Source organism: Archocentrus centrarchus, chromosome 4 (assembly GCF_007364275.1).
Source record: "Archocentrus centrarchus isolate MPI-CPG fArcCen1 chromosome 4, fArcCen1, whole genome shotgun sequence".
In the NCBI taxonomy this organism is placed as follows: Eukaryota; Metazoa; Chordata; class Actinopteri; order Cichliformes; family Cichlidae; genus Archocentrus; species Archocentrus centrarchus.
This window is the reverse complement of record NC_044349.1, coordinates 19,657,476-19,672,647: the sequence shown is the minus strand read 5'-3', so window position 1 is coordinate 19,672,647 and position 15,172 is coordinate 19,657,476. Positions and strand designations below refer to the sequence as shown.

The 15,172-nt window shown below is 41.3% G+C and overlaps 2 protein-coding genes across 8 annotated transcripts; one reads left to right on the top strand and one right to left on the bottom strand.

Moving 5' to 3' along the window:
* Positions 1–3,470: 3,470 nt before the first annotated feature.
* timm13 (translocase of inner mitochondrial membrane 13 homolog (yeast)) lies at positions 3,471–5,925 on the top strand. The gene is made up of 3 exons (XM_030727872.1): positions 3,471–3,705; positions 4,126–4,194; positions 4,935–5,925. The coding sequence occupies exons 1-3, from the start codon at positions 3,586–3,588 to the stop codon at positions 5,031–5,033; spliced, it is 288 nt and encodes a 95-aa protein (XP_030583732.1). The 5' UTR covers positions 3,471–3,585; the 3' UTR covers positions 5,034–5,925.
* Positions 5,926–6,006: 81 nt separating this feature from the next.
* tmprss9 (transmembrane serine protease 9) lies at positions 6,007–14,510 on the bottom strand. Of its 7 annotated transcripts, XM_030727871.1 has the most exons (17): positions 14,122–14,510; positions 13,457–13,697; positions 12,708–12,835; positions 12,557–12,624; positions 12,288–12,463; positions 12,143–12,187; positions 10,791–10,904; positions 10,445–10,610; positions 10,243–10,295; positions 10,021–10,152; positions 9,575–9,717; positions 8,746–9,031; positions 8,506–8,619; positions 8,250–8,418; positions 7,905–8,170; positions 7,205–7,341; positions 6,007–6,584 (listed from the first exon to the last, which is right to left on the bottom strand). In XM_030727871.1, exons 2-17 carry the CDS (start codon positions 13,602–13,604, stop codon positions 6,423–6,425), a joined length of 2,307 nt encoding a protein of 768 aa, XP_030583731.1. In that variant the 5' UTR covers positions 13,605–13,697; positions 14,122–14,510; the 3' UTR covers positions 6,007–6,422. The 7 variants fall into 7 exon arrangements, with proteins under 7 accessions (XP_030583731.1, XP_030583727.1, XP_030583724.1 ...); XM_030727867.1 differs by having other exon boundaries at positions 10,021–10,295; positions 13,457–13,709; XM_030727864.1 differs by having other exon boundaries at positions 10,021–10,295.
* Between the last annotated feature and the right edge of the window lie 662 nt (positions 14,511–15,172).

Sequence of the window (15,172 nt, the reverse complement as noted above, 5' to 3'; positions counted from 1 at the left end):
CGCTGTGAAGTTATAAATGCCCAACCTCGATTTTTAATTGCATGAAAGGGAAAAAGATACACAGCAGGTAACATATATACAAACAACTGAGAAAGACTGAACTTGAAAAGATTAATAATATGCTCTGTAAAAGGGTTTTAGAAAGTCATGAGTCCCTCCAACACACCCATCACCACCCACAGACAATTCTGCCCGGAGACCACACAAAATGTCTCAATTATTGAGATTTTCCCCTTTTTTTCCCCCCAATTCAGTCAGCTATTGCATTTTCATAAGGTCTCAATATTGCAACAAATCTTTCACAGTGTTGACAAGAATGAAAATCTAAATCATCCTGGATTATTTTCATCATAAAGTAAAAACCAATTATAAAATACCATGTGTACATCCTAATTTAAGAATGTAAACTACCCACAAATTGACCCGCCCCCCAAAAATCATGATTAGGATAAAACAAAAATGGCAAACTGACAATTGCTATAGGATTACAGTTTTTCACAGCTATCAGTAATATTTCTCCAACAGCACCAGGCATACCACAGCCAGCTCCACATAGCAAGCAGTCTTAATGATCATATGATTGCAGGTTGAGTCCTTCTGAGGGCTCTGAGATTGTTTCTTCAGCTGAATTCCTGGCATTTTCTGCAGGAATTAAGCACTCATGAGGTTTGCAAGAATTCATAAAGAATTCGCCTCAGTTTCCAAGTAGCCTATCAGGACAAGAAGCAGGTCAGTTAGGAATCAGCCAAGTCAGCCTGCCTGTGCTCACGGGCTGGGTAAACACATGACACAGCAGCGAAGCTCTGAAAACTAGTGCTACCATTTCTAATTCAGACTTTTAGAAAATAAACTAAAGTGAGAAAATTTAACAATTAAGTGTGTTTTCTGTGCACTGGCCTTTGTCAGGACATGCCCCAACATGCCTACATGTGTAATTGATGATGGGAACAATTAAGTCTGTTAAGGTGTGCCAGTTTCAAGGCTCTATTGTTCAAGCTACATCTGTGGTTTAGTGGGGCATTTAAATGGATTTGAAGTTTTGTTAACGTTATTAATGCTTTCTGTGCTTTGGGAAGCTGCAATGCCTGCTGTGGACAAGCACAATAAAAAGGCAGCAAAGAACATTTCAGCTTAAATATTTGAAGTCTAACTTGTATTTAAAACAATGGAGAATTTTTTTCCTCCTCACCAACAACAGACTGGCTTGTCTGGCTTGCACCCAGCTGACTGAACTCCACCAAAGTGGCTGCCACACATCTCAGGTTTCCTCTGCCTCTCTTCCTGTTTTTAACTCCCTTTTAGTGTCACTCAGCAGCTGCTTTTGAAGATTATAAACTGCCGCTGCTTCTTAGCTGTCAGAGTTTGCGTGGATGAGAGCAGCAGTGTTTTAAGCCCTCTTCCCTTTTATCCATGATTTCCTCTCCTATTATTTCCTTGACAAGGGATTTACATTTGAGTGCCTCTCATTTATCAAGTTAGCAAATGTCTCTTTCTTAGAAAATGGAACGTCCTGCAGTAACCTAACATCCTGGTGTAATGCACCCATAAACAGACTTGCTGGTAATTCACATTTTCATAACCGTTGTCTCTCATGCTCATTATTGCTGGCAGAGCCAAATGCTTTCATACACACAAGTGTGCCTAAAGGAGATTAAGAATTTAAGCAGATTAAATTAATGAACTCATGATTGTAATCTAGGGTTAATTCCTTTTGCTGTACTTTAACCCAATTCTCCCCTTCCCCCCTTTCAACCCCCAGGGCTTGACGCCTAACTGGCCTGAGGACTGTACGCTTGTGTGTGTTTGCATGAGAGTGGGTCCAAGCATTGTATGACTGGTCATTAATTACTGTTGGGCAGACGCAACACTAATCAGACCCCCTGCAATTGTTCCTCAGCACCCCCGGCAGTGCAATAAACCACTCAGTGAGCGTCTGTTTGGATGACAGTAACCGCCGCTCCATTGTTGACTGCACTGTACAACTTATTTGTTCACTCAAGGCAGGTGGTCTTCTCAGTGAGGTCATTGAGTCTGAAACATAAAGCTGGGGGTCCTTGGTGAGGCCATCCTTAACCCCGGGCTCCAACATCAAACAGCACAGAGGTTCCTCTGACTTTCTATTTCTGCAGTTGACTCCTGCTCTTAATTTATTTTAGTCTGCAGTAAATGTTTTGGCTAATGACCCGCTTACCAAGGCTAGCTGGCATGTTTAGTCCTAACACTTAGTGAAAATGATTTTGCTTTTAAACAAGGAGGTTGACAGAAATGCCCCATCTCTAGAATACCCCCCCCCCCCCCCAAAAAAAAAAAAACTAAAGGGAAATGCAGTATAATTATGAAAAAGCTAAACTGTATCCTGAGAAAATAACTTGACATTTTAAGTTAAGTTTACATTTTTGAGAAAATAACCTGAAATTTTGACTTATGGATGGCAAAATTTTTTTTTTTTTTCCAGTGGCAGAAACAGATGAAGATGAACAGTGTCTTATTGGACAGGGGACAAGAAACTTGACCTGGCATGCTGTTGATCTGTACAAAGAATATCTACTTCATAAATAGTTACATGCATCTGTTGATAGCACATTTGAAAACAGTCAAATTGAACTCAGCTCAGTCAAACTCAGGGGATCATTTAGTGGAGAACAGCTCCACCGCATGGCTAACCAAAGCATCCACATTTTTGTGAGCACTTTGTGGTGGTGGATCATGTGCTGACCATAAGGGTGACCAGATGTCCCGCTTTGTGTGGGACTGCACAGCATTTTTATCCATTGACCCCCCTGTCTCGCATATTGAGACAATGTTCCACACTTTGACTGGCTCTACAGGACGTGCACTTTTATGGCTTTTACCCAATATACGTGAAGAAGGCAAGGAAGGCTTTTTATTATATCTAAGTGGAGGTTAGCCTGTCTAATGTCATGCCAATTAGGGAAAGTCACCAAAAAGTCACATGTTTTGCAGATTTCTATGAATATGATGGAAACTGCCACAAAGAAACTGAAGCAGATAGTTTGCACTGGGGAATACACTTTTTGCCACTGGATAAAATTATTCCATTTCGCACAAGAAGAGCAGCTGAAATAAGAGTGAAATAACAGAATACAGGCATGAGACCATAAGAATAAACTTCCCCTTCCCTCTATCATTATTGTATTTACTTAGTAGGAGAGTTGGAAAAGTTCAAATATAATTTATTTGGCCTTTACATGCTAAATGCTAATCTGATAAGCTGCACATTTTATTATAATTTTATTGTTAGATATGAAAATGTCAGTGTACCTCCCAGCACTGCTAACATGTCCTACATTGTCACAAACATAGTGCCCTTGGAAATGCTTTTTAATTTTCAAGTTTTAATGTACCTAGTAGTACTGAAATGCTATTTGTAGCGGGGAAGCCTATGCTAAACAAAACTACATTTCCCATGACACTGAATTACTTACACGGAAATGACGTATATAGCCTCTGCTTCTGTCAAGGGCAACGGAAACTCACGTCGGCTAAGGTTAGCAGGGGCTTTTTGCACGTGTATTGAAAGTAGCTCAGCAAAGCTGCAGTTTGAAACAAACGACTGTGACGGAAATGGACGGATTTGGTTCAGACTTCTCAGCGGGAGGGTCCGGCGGGAAAATGGACACCGGTACCATTATGGAGCAGGTCAAGGTCCAGATCGCGGTGGCTAACGCGCAAGAGCTGCTGCAGGTAAATCAATGAACACAGCTGCTAAGCTAGCAACCCACAGAAGGCTCAAATACATGCTGTGCACCTTTAAAGGTCTATAAAGCTTTACAATGTTTGTCATTTAATCTGTATATAAGACTTTTTTGTTTTTCCTCACAAAAACTTCTGTTAGGTTTACTGATCTTGTCAGCATGTTTATATGTGGTTTACTGTGTCACCACATTTATATAACATGGCTCATATAAACACGAGCCGTTACTGAAATGTTGAAACAAGCAGATACTTTAATCCGAGTTCGGCCTCTGAGTCAATCCAACTCTGAACGGTGTTTTCACACACATTTAAAAATAATAGCCAAAAAAATTCTGATCCGCTGGTGTAAGAGCAGTTCAGCTTTGAAAAGTAAATGCTAGTAGTAACACAGTGTTTTTCATATTTCAGAGAATGACAGACAAATGCTTCAAGAAGTGCATAAGCAAGCCTGGAAGCACACTGGACAACTCTGAACAGGTATGTGCTGCCTCAAAATGAACTGATTTCCTTGTGGATTTAGAAAGACTGCAGATGAAACTGCTAGCGTAGTGATTGCTAAAACTGCTTGTCACTTTTCTTGGTAAAATCTACTGACTCCAAACTCTGGTGCTGCAAGGCTCTAAAGGCTTATCTGACAGGTGCTCTTCAGTGGGACAGATGCAAGTATTCCTGTCTTTTTGTAAGATAATATAATTGTAGGAGTAATTCAGCAGGAAAAGAGACCAACACAGCGTGACTCAGGCTGAAAACAAAACATGATGAAGACTTGCCGTCTTTGTCTTCACTATGTCTTGTTTTCAGCTTGAGTCGTGCTGTGTTGGTCTCTTTTCCTGCTGAATTACTCCTACAATTATATTTTACAAAAAGAGTGCTTCAGGAGAATTTTTCTTCCTTTTTTTTGTGTGTGTTAATCACTTTGTTTAATTAAACCAGTCAGGAGAATAAGTGGCTGTTTCCAGCGGTGCTGAGTGGCCAGTGGAAAGCTACTGGTAGAGTTGTGGCATATGCCAGTTCTGTAGTGTCCTTCGCTGCTGCTAAGATGGTCAGCATGCCACTACTGGTTTTAAATTAGTGTCTCTTTAGAATACGAGCTGCATAGCATCCAACAGCGTTTAAGCAGCATATACTACAACACCAGGAGCAGCGTTTCTCTGAAAATTGTTGCCCTTTTGCCTTGTGTCACCATTAACCCCGTTTTCCTGCTTTGCCCCGAACAGAAATGTATCGCCATGTGTATGGACCGATATATGGACACCTGGAATACTGTGTCCCGAACATACAACTCCAGATTGCAGAGAGAAAGAGCACGCATGTGAACACCCCGCTCTTCATCCTTCCCTTCTACAGGCTGCTGTGTACAGCTAGGACCAGCACAGTGCTCTGCAGGAGGTCACAAGCTGTGCACAACTTTGCCACGGCAGCCGCACAACATCAGTCACAATACCTCTCAGGCAGGCAGGCAGGCAGAGCAGAGCCTGCGGACTGCAGCCATGACAGTGTCTCTGTGGACATTTTTATTTTGCTCGGAGGAACAGCTCACTACCAATGTTGAAGTGATTGTATCTTTTATGTTTGAAATATAAGTCATCTTTTGCATGTCATTGCCATTTTGATTGGAAACTCTAAATTGCCTGTTTAAGTGTGAATGTGTTTTAAAGTGTATGCTAGCTCTGTGATGTGAGATTCAGCCCATTGTGCTGCTAAACAGTCCAGAAGCAGTTTGGAAAAATGATATTGCTACAATGTGGCAGTCACAAGTTGGTCAGCTAATGTTGCTCAATAGAAACGCCTTACTTAGTGTGACTTATCTCCCTGTCCATTGAATGCTTGTGTGCTGGCGCCCTTGGGGGGATTAAAAAAAAAAGAAAAAGTGTAAAACAGCTGCTTAGAAATTATCGGGAAGAATTGAGTAACTCTGTTTTCACTGCCATGAATTTGACATTTACAAGCTTCCAAACAGACCTATATCAAAGTACACCTGGAGAACAACACTGTTTTGTCTGACATGTTTTCTAGTTGTCACTCTATCTGCTGCCCTCCACAGTAGTGGGTTTGTTTCAGCGGGGGTCTCCCTCGCTAGACGGGTTACTGCCCCTTTCTTAGTTTTGTGTGCGTGGTTTGTTAGATGTCTGGGAACCACCTCCTGAGTTTGTGTAGGGAGCCAGAAAAGTCTGAACATCATTTGCAAGGAGTGACCCCCCCCCCCCCCCCCCAAAAGAAAATCAATCTTCTCAATCAGGTATTCTGTTGTGTTTCTGTTAAAAAAAAAAAAAAAAAAAGCTTCCACTATCACTGCGCTCATACAGATTAAATTTTCCCCACAAACCCACCTTGCAGTAAAAGTTTAAAAGACAAAGAAACTTACTCATAAATGAAACACATATACTCCACAAAAAAAAAAAATGAAAATAAGACCACGTACAGTAGGTTTACCATCCATGAAAATAAATAACTGTAATAAATACTTGAAATGATCCATGTTAGCTGAATGTCTGTAAGCCACAACTCCGGATTGTTTCTTCAGTACACGTGGAAAGAAGATGGGGCCCAGTTCAGGTAAAAGCACAGCACTACCATCAGCACCTATGACCGGAGGGTCACAAAGGTCAGTACTGTGTACACTGAGTATTTGTGTGTGGTTTTTAGCGTGACCTCAGTTCTGCTGCAGTGTTTGGCATTCCTCTGCAGACACAGTTTTTGCTTCATCAGAATGGTAGGTATGTAGATATCCAACTCCTCATAGACGTCACACGAGTGTAAACACCTGGAAAACCAGCTCGCCCACATCCGTGTCCCCAGCTGGTCACTCCAGCAATAAACCACTGACCAGAGGGTTGACGACAAGTCAGCGGCCCCCCGGAGTCTCCCTAGATTATTGAATAAGAAAAAAAAAACGGTTTTATTTCAAATGGAAATAACTTCAATGCTTTTGTTATGAGTGGGATAGCTGACTGAAGATGAGTGTGGAAGCAGGGGAATTAAAAAAAAAGTAGGTAGAAAGAAAATGTCACTTTGACTGCTGCTGAGAAGCCAGGTGCTTTGACCGAGACAGGAATGCATGTGGGTTTTGTTACATAAGAAGATTATGGAGTGGGAGAGGGTGCAAAGGGGCACCCTGCATTTTTTTTTTTTTTTTGAGAAAAAAAATAAGCATACCTTTTCCGTCAGATCAGTGTATGTTTGTGAGGTGATCGAATTTGCAATACATAGTCTGTTTCTATCACATCTGATACTTGTTTTCAAACCATAATTTATTCATGAGCTTTTACTTTTTCCAAAAGTGAACTGGAGAAGCCTTTAAAGGGTAAAGCTCAAGATTAACTTTGCTCTGGCCTGGTTAACCATTCACTGTAAAAAAGCTGCAGTCATATTTCCTAGAACCTCTCAGCACTATTTGCTACCAGTGATGCACCACCTTTATGTTCAGCAAGCTTCCAGGATGGGAAAAAGACATCACTGTAATACAGTGTACAGAAGTGCATCTTACCAAACAGGTGTCCCGACCTCCCTCCATGAATCCGGCACACATCATGTTGGGAGTCAGGACGTTACCGTATGACTGCTGGCAGCCTGTCTGTTCAATGATGTTCACTGCAGCTTTCTGTAGCAGGTTGGTCAATGAACCTGTGGAAATGAACAAATATATTAGAGCACTATGCATTTTCACAAAGACCAGGTCTGATTGCAACACTTAAATAACTTTTTTTTTTTTTTTTTGCTGTGAAGACTAAAACCAAATTCCATCCACATTGCTCTGGTTTAGCAGGACTTTCAGTGGCAGATAAGTTGGAATCTTAGCTGATAAAGGAAAAATGGCCAAGAGATATTCATATTTGGATTTTGTGTAATAATATCTACGTATCATTCATATCACATTCATTTGTGAAAGGCAATACAGCCCATGGAGCCCACGTAGCTACGGCTGCTTTTCTACTCACTTCTCTTAAACTATTAAAGACTGTTTGAAATGAAGTCTGTTTTCCTGAGTCTTCAGTATCATAACATGAAAATTATTTCACCTCTTGTGCATTCTTGCCTTCACTTCTCAGTGAAGACACTAGATTCATTTTTTGTGGGGCCTCAAAAAATTCCACATTTGTTTGTTTCACCATCATCTTGCTCATCCTATTAATTTCTTCTGGAAAATTACACGTGGTATTAGTATGAGGCGATGGTTCATCTCTCACCTCCTTCTCTCATGGATCCCCAGCCTATGATGTAGCACTCTGCATTCTTCAAGAAGCGGTGCACTGGTGAGGGAAGACAGACAGACTGGATGGTGTAAGACATCGGGGCTGGAACTGCCAGCTCCAGCAGAGCCACATCGTGGTCCATGTTGGTGCCATTAAAGGCTGGGTGGATGATTACCCTTTGGATGGGAATGACCAGGGCTCCTACCCCAGACCGCAGCACAGATCCCAGGCTTATAGCCCAGTTATCGGGACTCGAATCGCTACAGATGTAAGTTATGAATATTAGAATGATTCCTGACCTTGCAGTGAAAGGAGCTTTGATATAAATGTATAAAATACCTTTTGAAGCAGTGTGCTGCAGTCACTAACCACCTATTGTGAATGAGTGTGGCACCACATCGGTGAAGTCTCTGGTACTGAAGACTGCCAATCCAAGGCCACTCTCCCCTCCGAGCAGTAACTCCACCTACAATCCTATGGGAGCCCAGCGCAGGGCGTAAGCCGCAGTCTACAATTTAAAAAAAAAAAAAAGGCACAATTAAGAATAATGACCATTAAATTCTTCATACACCGTCCTTCATGCATTTTAAATTACCACAGTTTCTTTCATCGGCCCCATTGGGACAGTCTGGGACTCTGTCACACTCTGGGTTGACCTTGCTGATGCAGGAAGTGGTGCTACACTTAAAGTTTCCACTGCAGTTCAAGTCTGGAAGAAATATGGCCAGATTAAACAAATGAAGAATTTTGTGGTTATAATTGAGGTGTTAATTATTATTTTTTCTTAGTAACTGATAAAACTCATAAAATTAAGGCTCTTTCAGGATGACATTACCAGGTAGCAGTAGTGCAGGTGACACATCCATGGCTACAGTCCTGGGTACGGCTGTAGTATTAAATGTCCCTTCTGTCACAGAAACTGACACGGTGGGAACATGCTGGCCATAATAATGAACCGAGTTGGGATCTGCATAGCTTAGAATCCAGTTGCGGAGTTTAGTAACACGGGAATAAACCCCAGGTCTGTTGATCTGGGCACAGCCTACACCCCAGCTCACTATCCCGGCCAGGAAGAACCTTCCCGGGACCCCCTCACACACCAGAGGCCCTCCAGAGTCACCCTGCACATGACACACATGACCTCTTATTTTCCATTTCAGGAGCTGACAAAAATGCTGACAAGAATTGTGAGAAGTGTCATTTTGGTAACTTCAGATAATCAGCTTTGATTGATCAAGAATGTGAGCACATTTAGGCTAATTACCATGACTTTATGCATCAACTCTAAACCTTGAACCTCAATAACCTACTGGGAGGTACCTGTAAGTGCATTTAACACATTGTTACAAGCTTTGTGTTTTTGTCTGAAGAAACAAAGGACTAAGGCACAGTTACACTGAGATGAACAGACAGCTTATAGGTCTCTATTTTTAGAGTGAGAACAGTATTAATATTTTGAGCCCTACTCACAATTTCAAGGAAGAAAAACAAGGCCAGATCATCAGTGTATGCACCCCCCCCCCAAAAAAAAAACCCCAAAACAAAACAAAACACAAAACCCCACAAAAAAACCCCACATTTTCAGAACAATTAACATATTATAGCTCATCCGATTATAGCCACCATATGTGAACTGTTTTCGGAGGGCTGCAGACAGCACTAACCTGACACGAGTCCACCTTGCCCTGCAAGAATCCAGCGCACATCATGTTTTGAGTAATAGCTCCTCTGTACACAGATGACTTATTGCACACCTTAGAGTCAATAATTTTCACCACAGCTTTCTGCAGTGTGGAAGGCAGCGTGACTGCATGACAGAAGAACACAGGGCATACTGATTATTCCCACTTGTCACATTTCAACATGCAGTCAGTATTCTTAATGACAAGATGACAGCTTTCAAGAATATGCATTTAGGATTTCTTTGTTTTTAAACTGATCTGTCTGAAATAAGTACTAAATGACTTAAATTTCCTGAGTGGGGAACTCATTTGCATAAAAATATGATTGACAGCCCTTGCTCACTGCTTAAAGTCTGTCAACAGCTTGCTTTTGACACTAAATTATTCATCTGTTGTGTTTTGGTGTACGCACACTCCTGCAGACTCACAGCTTAACTGGTCTGTAGCGCCCCATCCTGACACAATGCAGCTCTGACCAGGTGCAAAAACATGAGACGGCGAGGGTATGCAGATGGGCTGGATGTAAGAGCTGAACGTGAGAGGGGTCTCCAGCTCCAGCACTGTCACATCATTGTCAGTGGTGATGGCGTCGTAGTATGGAGACACAGTTATGGACTTGATATTAATCGTACTGGACTCTGGCTCCTCACCGCTCACCAGTGTTGCCCCAACCATGGCGGTCCATTCTTTGGCGTTATTGACCCTAAAACCAGAAGAGAGAAATCATAAATCATGGTGTGTAGTCATGAAATCTGATCATGAAACTCTAGTCCACTGGCACTAGTTTTACTGACTAACAAGCAAAAATACAATTCCACACTATTGTATATAAATGTATTAAATTAGGGCTACCTCTCAAAGCAGTGTGCAGCACTGACCAGCCAGCGCTCATTGAGAATGGTGGCTCCACACATGTGCTCCCCATGGAACCTCAGACTGACCTGCCATGGCAGCTCCCCTTGCCGTGCGGCCTCACCACCCACCACCCGACTTCCCATGGCAGGACGTGTACCACAGGCTGTGGGTTGAGTGAAGAAAACGAAGGGTAAGTGACTAAAAGCAGACAATGCATATTTGCATCATATGTCCTGATATACTCCCCTAAGGTCTTTGGTAACAATGCACACTCATTATTAACAGAGGGAATAACGGACTACTGTGGACTGTTATGTCTGTTGTAGTTTGAGGAATCATTCACCACAGCGAGCTTCATCAGATCCATCTGCGCAGTCTGGCACGAAGTCACACTCTGGATTTAATTTAGTGACACATTCTCCATTGTCACAGGTGAAAGTGTTGTCAGGACAGCTGACTGGAGAGCCCAGATGAGAGAAAATTTTCAATATGCATAAAATAAGTGAATAAAGAACAAATGATACAGTTTTTGCAAAACTGGAGACTTTTATCAGATATAAATAGAGGAATTAAATGTCCCTCTATGGAAAGAAATTCTTCTGCAGATAAATGACTCCATTAAGAACCTGGTGGATAAGCTGAAAACTGTTCTGTTACAAAACACAAAGGAGGCTGATTTTTGGCTCCTGAAAAGATGAGACTTTGGAGTAAATGATGATTTGACAGGACAGTAATGAATGGGTGTTTAGGTGGAGGACGGATGGCTGTGGTGCAATTCAATTAATACCAAAGGGGAGCGCCATCATCTGGAGAATATTTGATTTTAGCTTCGCTAATGATAAGAGTACTGCAGTACTGTAGAAGATATTAGGGCAGGTAGACATGCATAATAGTTATTAGCATTAAGACCAAGTTAATAGACAAAGTGCATAAGCATTTTGTAAAGTGTACTTTCAACAATTAAAAAGCATAATTGTAATGACAGATATTCATGAGTAATTGTGATTTTTTTTTTTTTTTTTGAGGCAATGAGAATTAGATTGACCGTGCTTGACTTCTGTGCTTTTTTGCACAGGTAAATATTGCTATAAGATTCCTTTGGCTATAAATAAAAAATATATTCTAATCCTGTAACAATGTAAATGAAAATACAGCAAAAATGCTGTAAATATAAATACAGTTAAGAAAATATGAAAATACAGTAAAAAGTTACAGTACCTTCCCAACAGCTGGATGCCAATTATTTACTGTAAAATTGTTTACAGTAACTTTACTGTAATTTAATTTACAGTAAAAATATATTGCTGTAATTTCAGTTTCAGTAACATTAATGTAGCTGTAATTTCATCAACACTAACTTCACTTTTATTTCATTTACAGCAACATTTCTTTTGCTGCAAATGAAATTACAGTAAAGTTACTGTAAACGCTTTTACAGTAACTCACTGGCATCCAGCTGCCAGTGAGTTACTGTAAAATTTACAGCAACCAGTTTACAGTGGAGATTCCATTTGTATGTAATTAATAAGCAGTTTTACAGTAGAGCCCAAATATGACAATGAAAACATTGTTGAATAGGACCATATTGATTTATTGAGTAGTTTTCTCATGTAGATGTGCCCTAGTGTCCAGACAAGTTGGTATATTACTAGGTCTGTATGTGTGTGTGTGTGTGTGTGTGTGTGTGTGTCTTACCTATCATACTATCACCAATAGTATAAAATGACTTCCCACTTGCTCCTATAAAGAAGGAGAAAATATTAAATCCACGAGGCCTGGAAGCTCTCAGAAACACCACTGTGCAACAGACAGACAACTGATGACAATATAGCTTAACTACCGAGCAAGATGATAGCGCTGATATGTCCAAAGTCAGGCACCTCTAGTGGTTTCCCATGCATTGATGAGCTGAGCCCTTCTCTCAGCAAGTCCTGAATAAAGTTGTCTGAATACTGCTGGATCTTGGACACACTGAAGACCAGTCTGAACGTCACCGCCACATCTCCATTAACGTTACTAGGAAGGCGAGAAAAAGCATGCAGTGTGCTATCTTACATCCTCGAGATGCCCTTTGTCTTGAATAAATGACTCATTTCAGCTTTGGCTTACCCATAGGCAACAACACCACAACCAGCAAAGTGATGTGATATAGATGAGGCAGTGAAGACATTTTTAATCTGAAGTTTGAGAATTAGTAACAATTAAACAAACCTTTTAAATTAAAAACTGTGTGTTCATTATGTTGCAAATCAGCACTGACCCTGGACTTTAAAACTGAGGACAGCACTATGGAGAAACCAGAGTTCTTATCCTGAAGTGCAGCATCATACTTCAGACCTCTCAGCTCCACTGTCTCCACGAAATAATGCTGCTCCTGCACAAGGTACGCTGGTGGCAAAGGAGAAATTATCAGTCAGTGACTGCATCTCTAATGAAATCTGTGAACTTAAAATAAAACTGAATTAGATCAGCTTATAAACTGGCCTGTGGCTTTACATAGTCTAAATCAGGGGTGTCAAACATAAGGCCGGTGGGCTACAGCTGGTCTGCCAAGGGCCAAATCCAGCCCACTTAATAGGCTTTGAGAAGGTGAAAATTTCAGATAAAGCATAATTCTTGTATCTTTTACAAGCTGCTACAGAAATCATTATAATAGTCTTGCTTTAGCACAGCTGCATATCTTAGTTACCTTACTTCAGTGTTATATTAATGTAATATCTTTGTCTGTAAAAATGGCTGCAAGACTGAGTATGGAAATGTAAAAATTGCACTTGAATTTCTCAAGAAATCAAAATCTGAATCTATTTATTTAAATGTACATTTCAAGTTTTTTTCCCCCCTTCTTCCTGTGGGTTATTATGCAGAGGTCTTATTGGTGTGGCCCGCTCGTGACTGAACTGCATTACTATAACAGACTAATACCCCTAGTCTAAATAATTCACAAAACATTAAATTTAATATTTAGAAACTATTCCAAGACATGGACTTTTGCGATGAATGCAGCCTCACCTATAACCAGGCCAACAAAGATGCCAATAATAAGGAAGGAGAGCAGGAAGAGTACGATACTGGTCCTGTAGCAGGCAGAGCTGGACGGTGCGGGAGATGCTCCTGAAGAAGACCACGGCCCTCGGCCTTCATCCTTCCGCACTTCCATGTTGGATTCCCAGCACCAGCGTCACAACTCACAGCCGGCTGTCTCCAGCATCATAATACCTCATAGACAATTCGGGCCTGGGTAAAATAAACGCTGTGCATGACACTGGATTTAGTGTGAGATAAGACAGGGAGGTGTGACAGTAGCCACTTTTACGATTAGGGTACTATTACTGAACACAGTTTAATAGATAACAATATATTGGTATGAAAGTGAAGTGGGTAAAGAGATAAGGATTATAAAGACCTCAGAACTACACAAAACTGAGAAACACTGCGGCTTGGGAGCGCTGAGTGAGCTGTGCGTAAAATAAACCAAGGAGGCCATGTTGCTTGGCGATCACAACTCAGATGTGGGGAAAGGTCACAGCAAAGACAAGAAAACTTTCCGAAAACGTTGCAGATAACACGCCAAAGGCATTTACCGCACCTGCAAACTACGCTTGGCGACCCCAGGTACCTCTCACACCGCGGGGCGTTACAATACAGGCTTTATGTTCTGTGGTAGACTCACTCACCTCTTCTTTAATGCTCTCAACACTGACATTTACGACATCCCGAAGTCCCCAACGCGCACAGGAACGGACAGAGAGAGATGCACGACCGGGCGAAGGGACCAAGCGGTCCGCTATTTGTTCCATTTGCCAAGAGGCGTGCCTTTTGCGTCCCACAGGTAACTCACCTTTTCTGTTTACCTTTAAAAGTCGATAAGTCTTCAGTAATCTCCGGCCGACCATCCGTGTTGATTCCTTAGGTTACACCTCGATGTGCACAAGGGATTTGTTGTCACCTCATAGCTTCCATAGTCTCTAGATAAACAGCAAACACCTTCATTACAGCAGTTTGGAACAAAACAGTGATGAAAATGGCATTAAAAAAAAAATCTCCAGAGCAGCTCAGTGCGCCTTTTTAGGTGCTGCTTGTCAGTGCCCCATTGACACAGTGACTGAGCAACAGAGGAGGGGCGAAGCCTCCATGAATTCTGCCTTTTTATTCCTGGCTGCAAGTGCTGCACTTACAGCACCTGGCAAACCATTAAGGCCCGCAGCTTCTCCGACCAATCTAGGTGCCTTTCTGTGATTTTATCAACCACCTGCATCTAAGTTAATGGCGGAAGAGAAGGTGACACAAGATTAAAGGGTATTTAAGGCTTTATACATAGTTCCAAAACTGTGTTAAGTGAAAGGTGTGGTGTTTTGTTCACTTTTTTGTGTTTTGTTCAGCCTTTTAAAAAAGAAAAATGTTATGGCATTTTGTTGTGAAGCACTTTGTGATTTCTATTTTGAAAGGTGCTATAAAAATCAAAATTTACTGTCCTTCCTTTACAAGAAAACACAATTCAACTATCCTGTATTTTAGTATTTTATTATTAACAGTGAGCCCTGATTTCAAGGCACGTGGAACTAGTTTAACAAAAATATACATTTTGTGCCATAAACCACAGAAATGCTGCCTACAAATTTTAATAAGTGAACTCAAATGATCCCCCCCGCCCTGCTTAAAGCACTTCTGAAAGCATCTAATATCACAGCAGTCTCTTTGTTGGTGTGGAGACGGGCTTGAATGGTT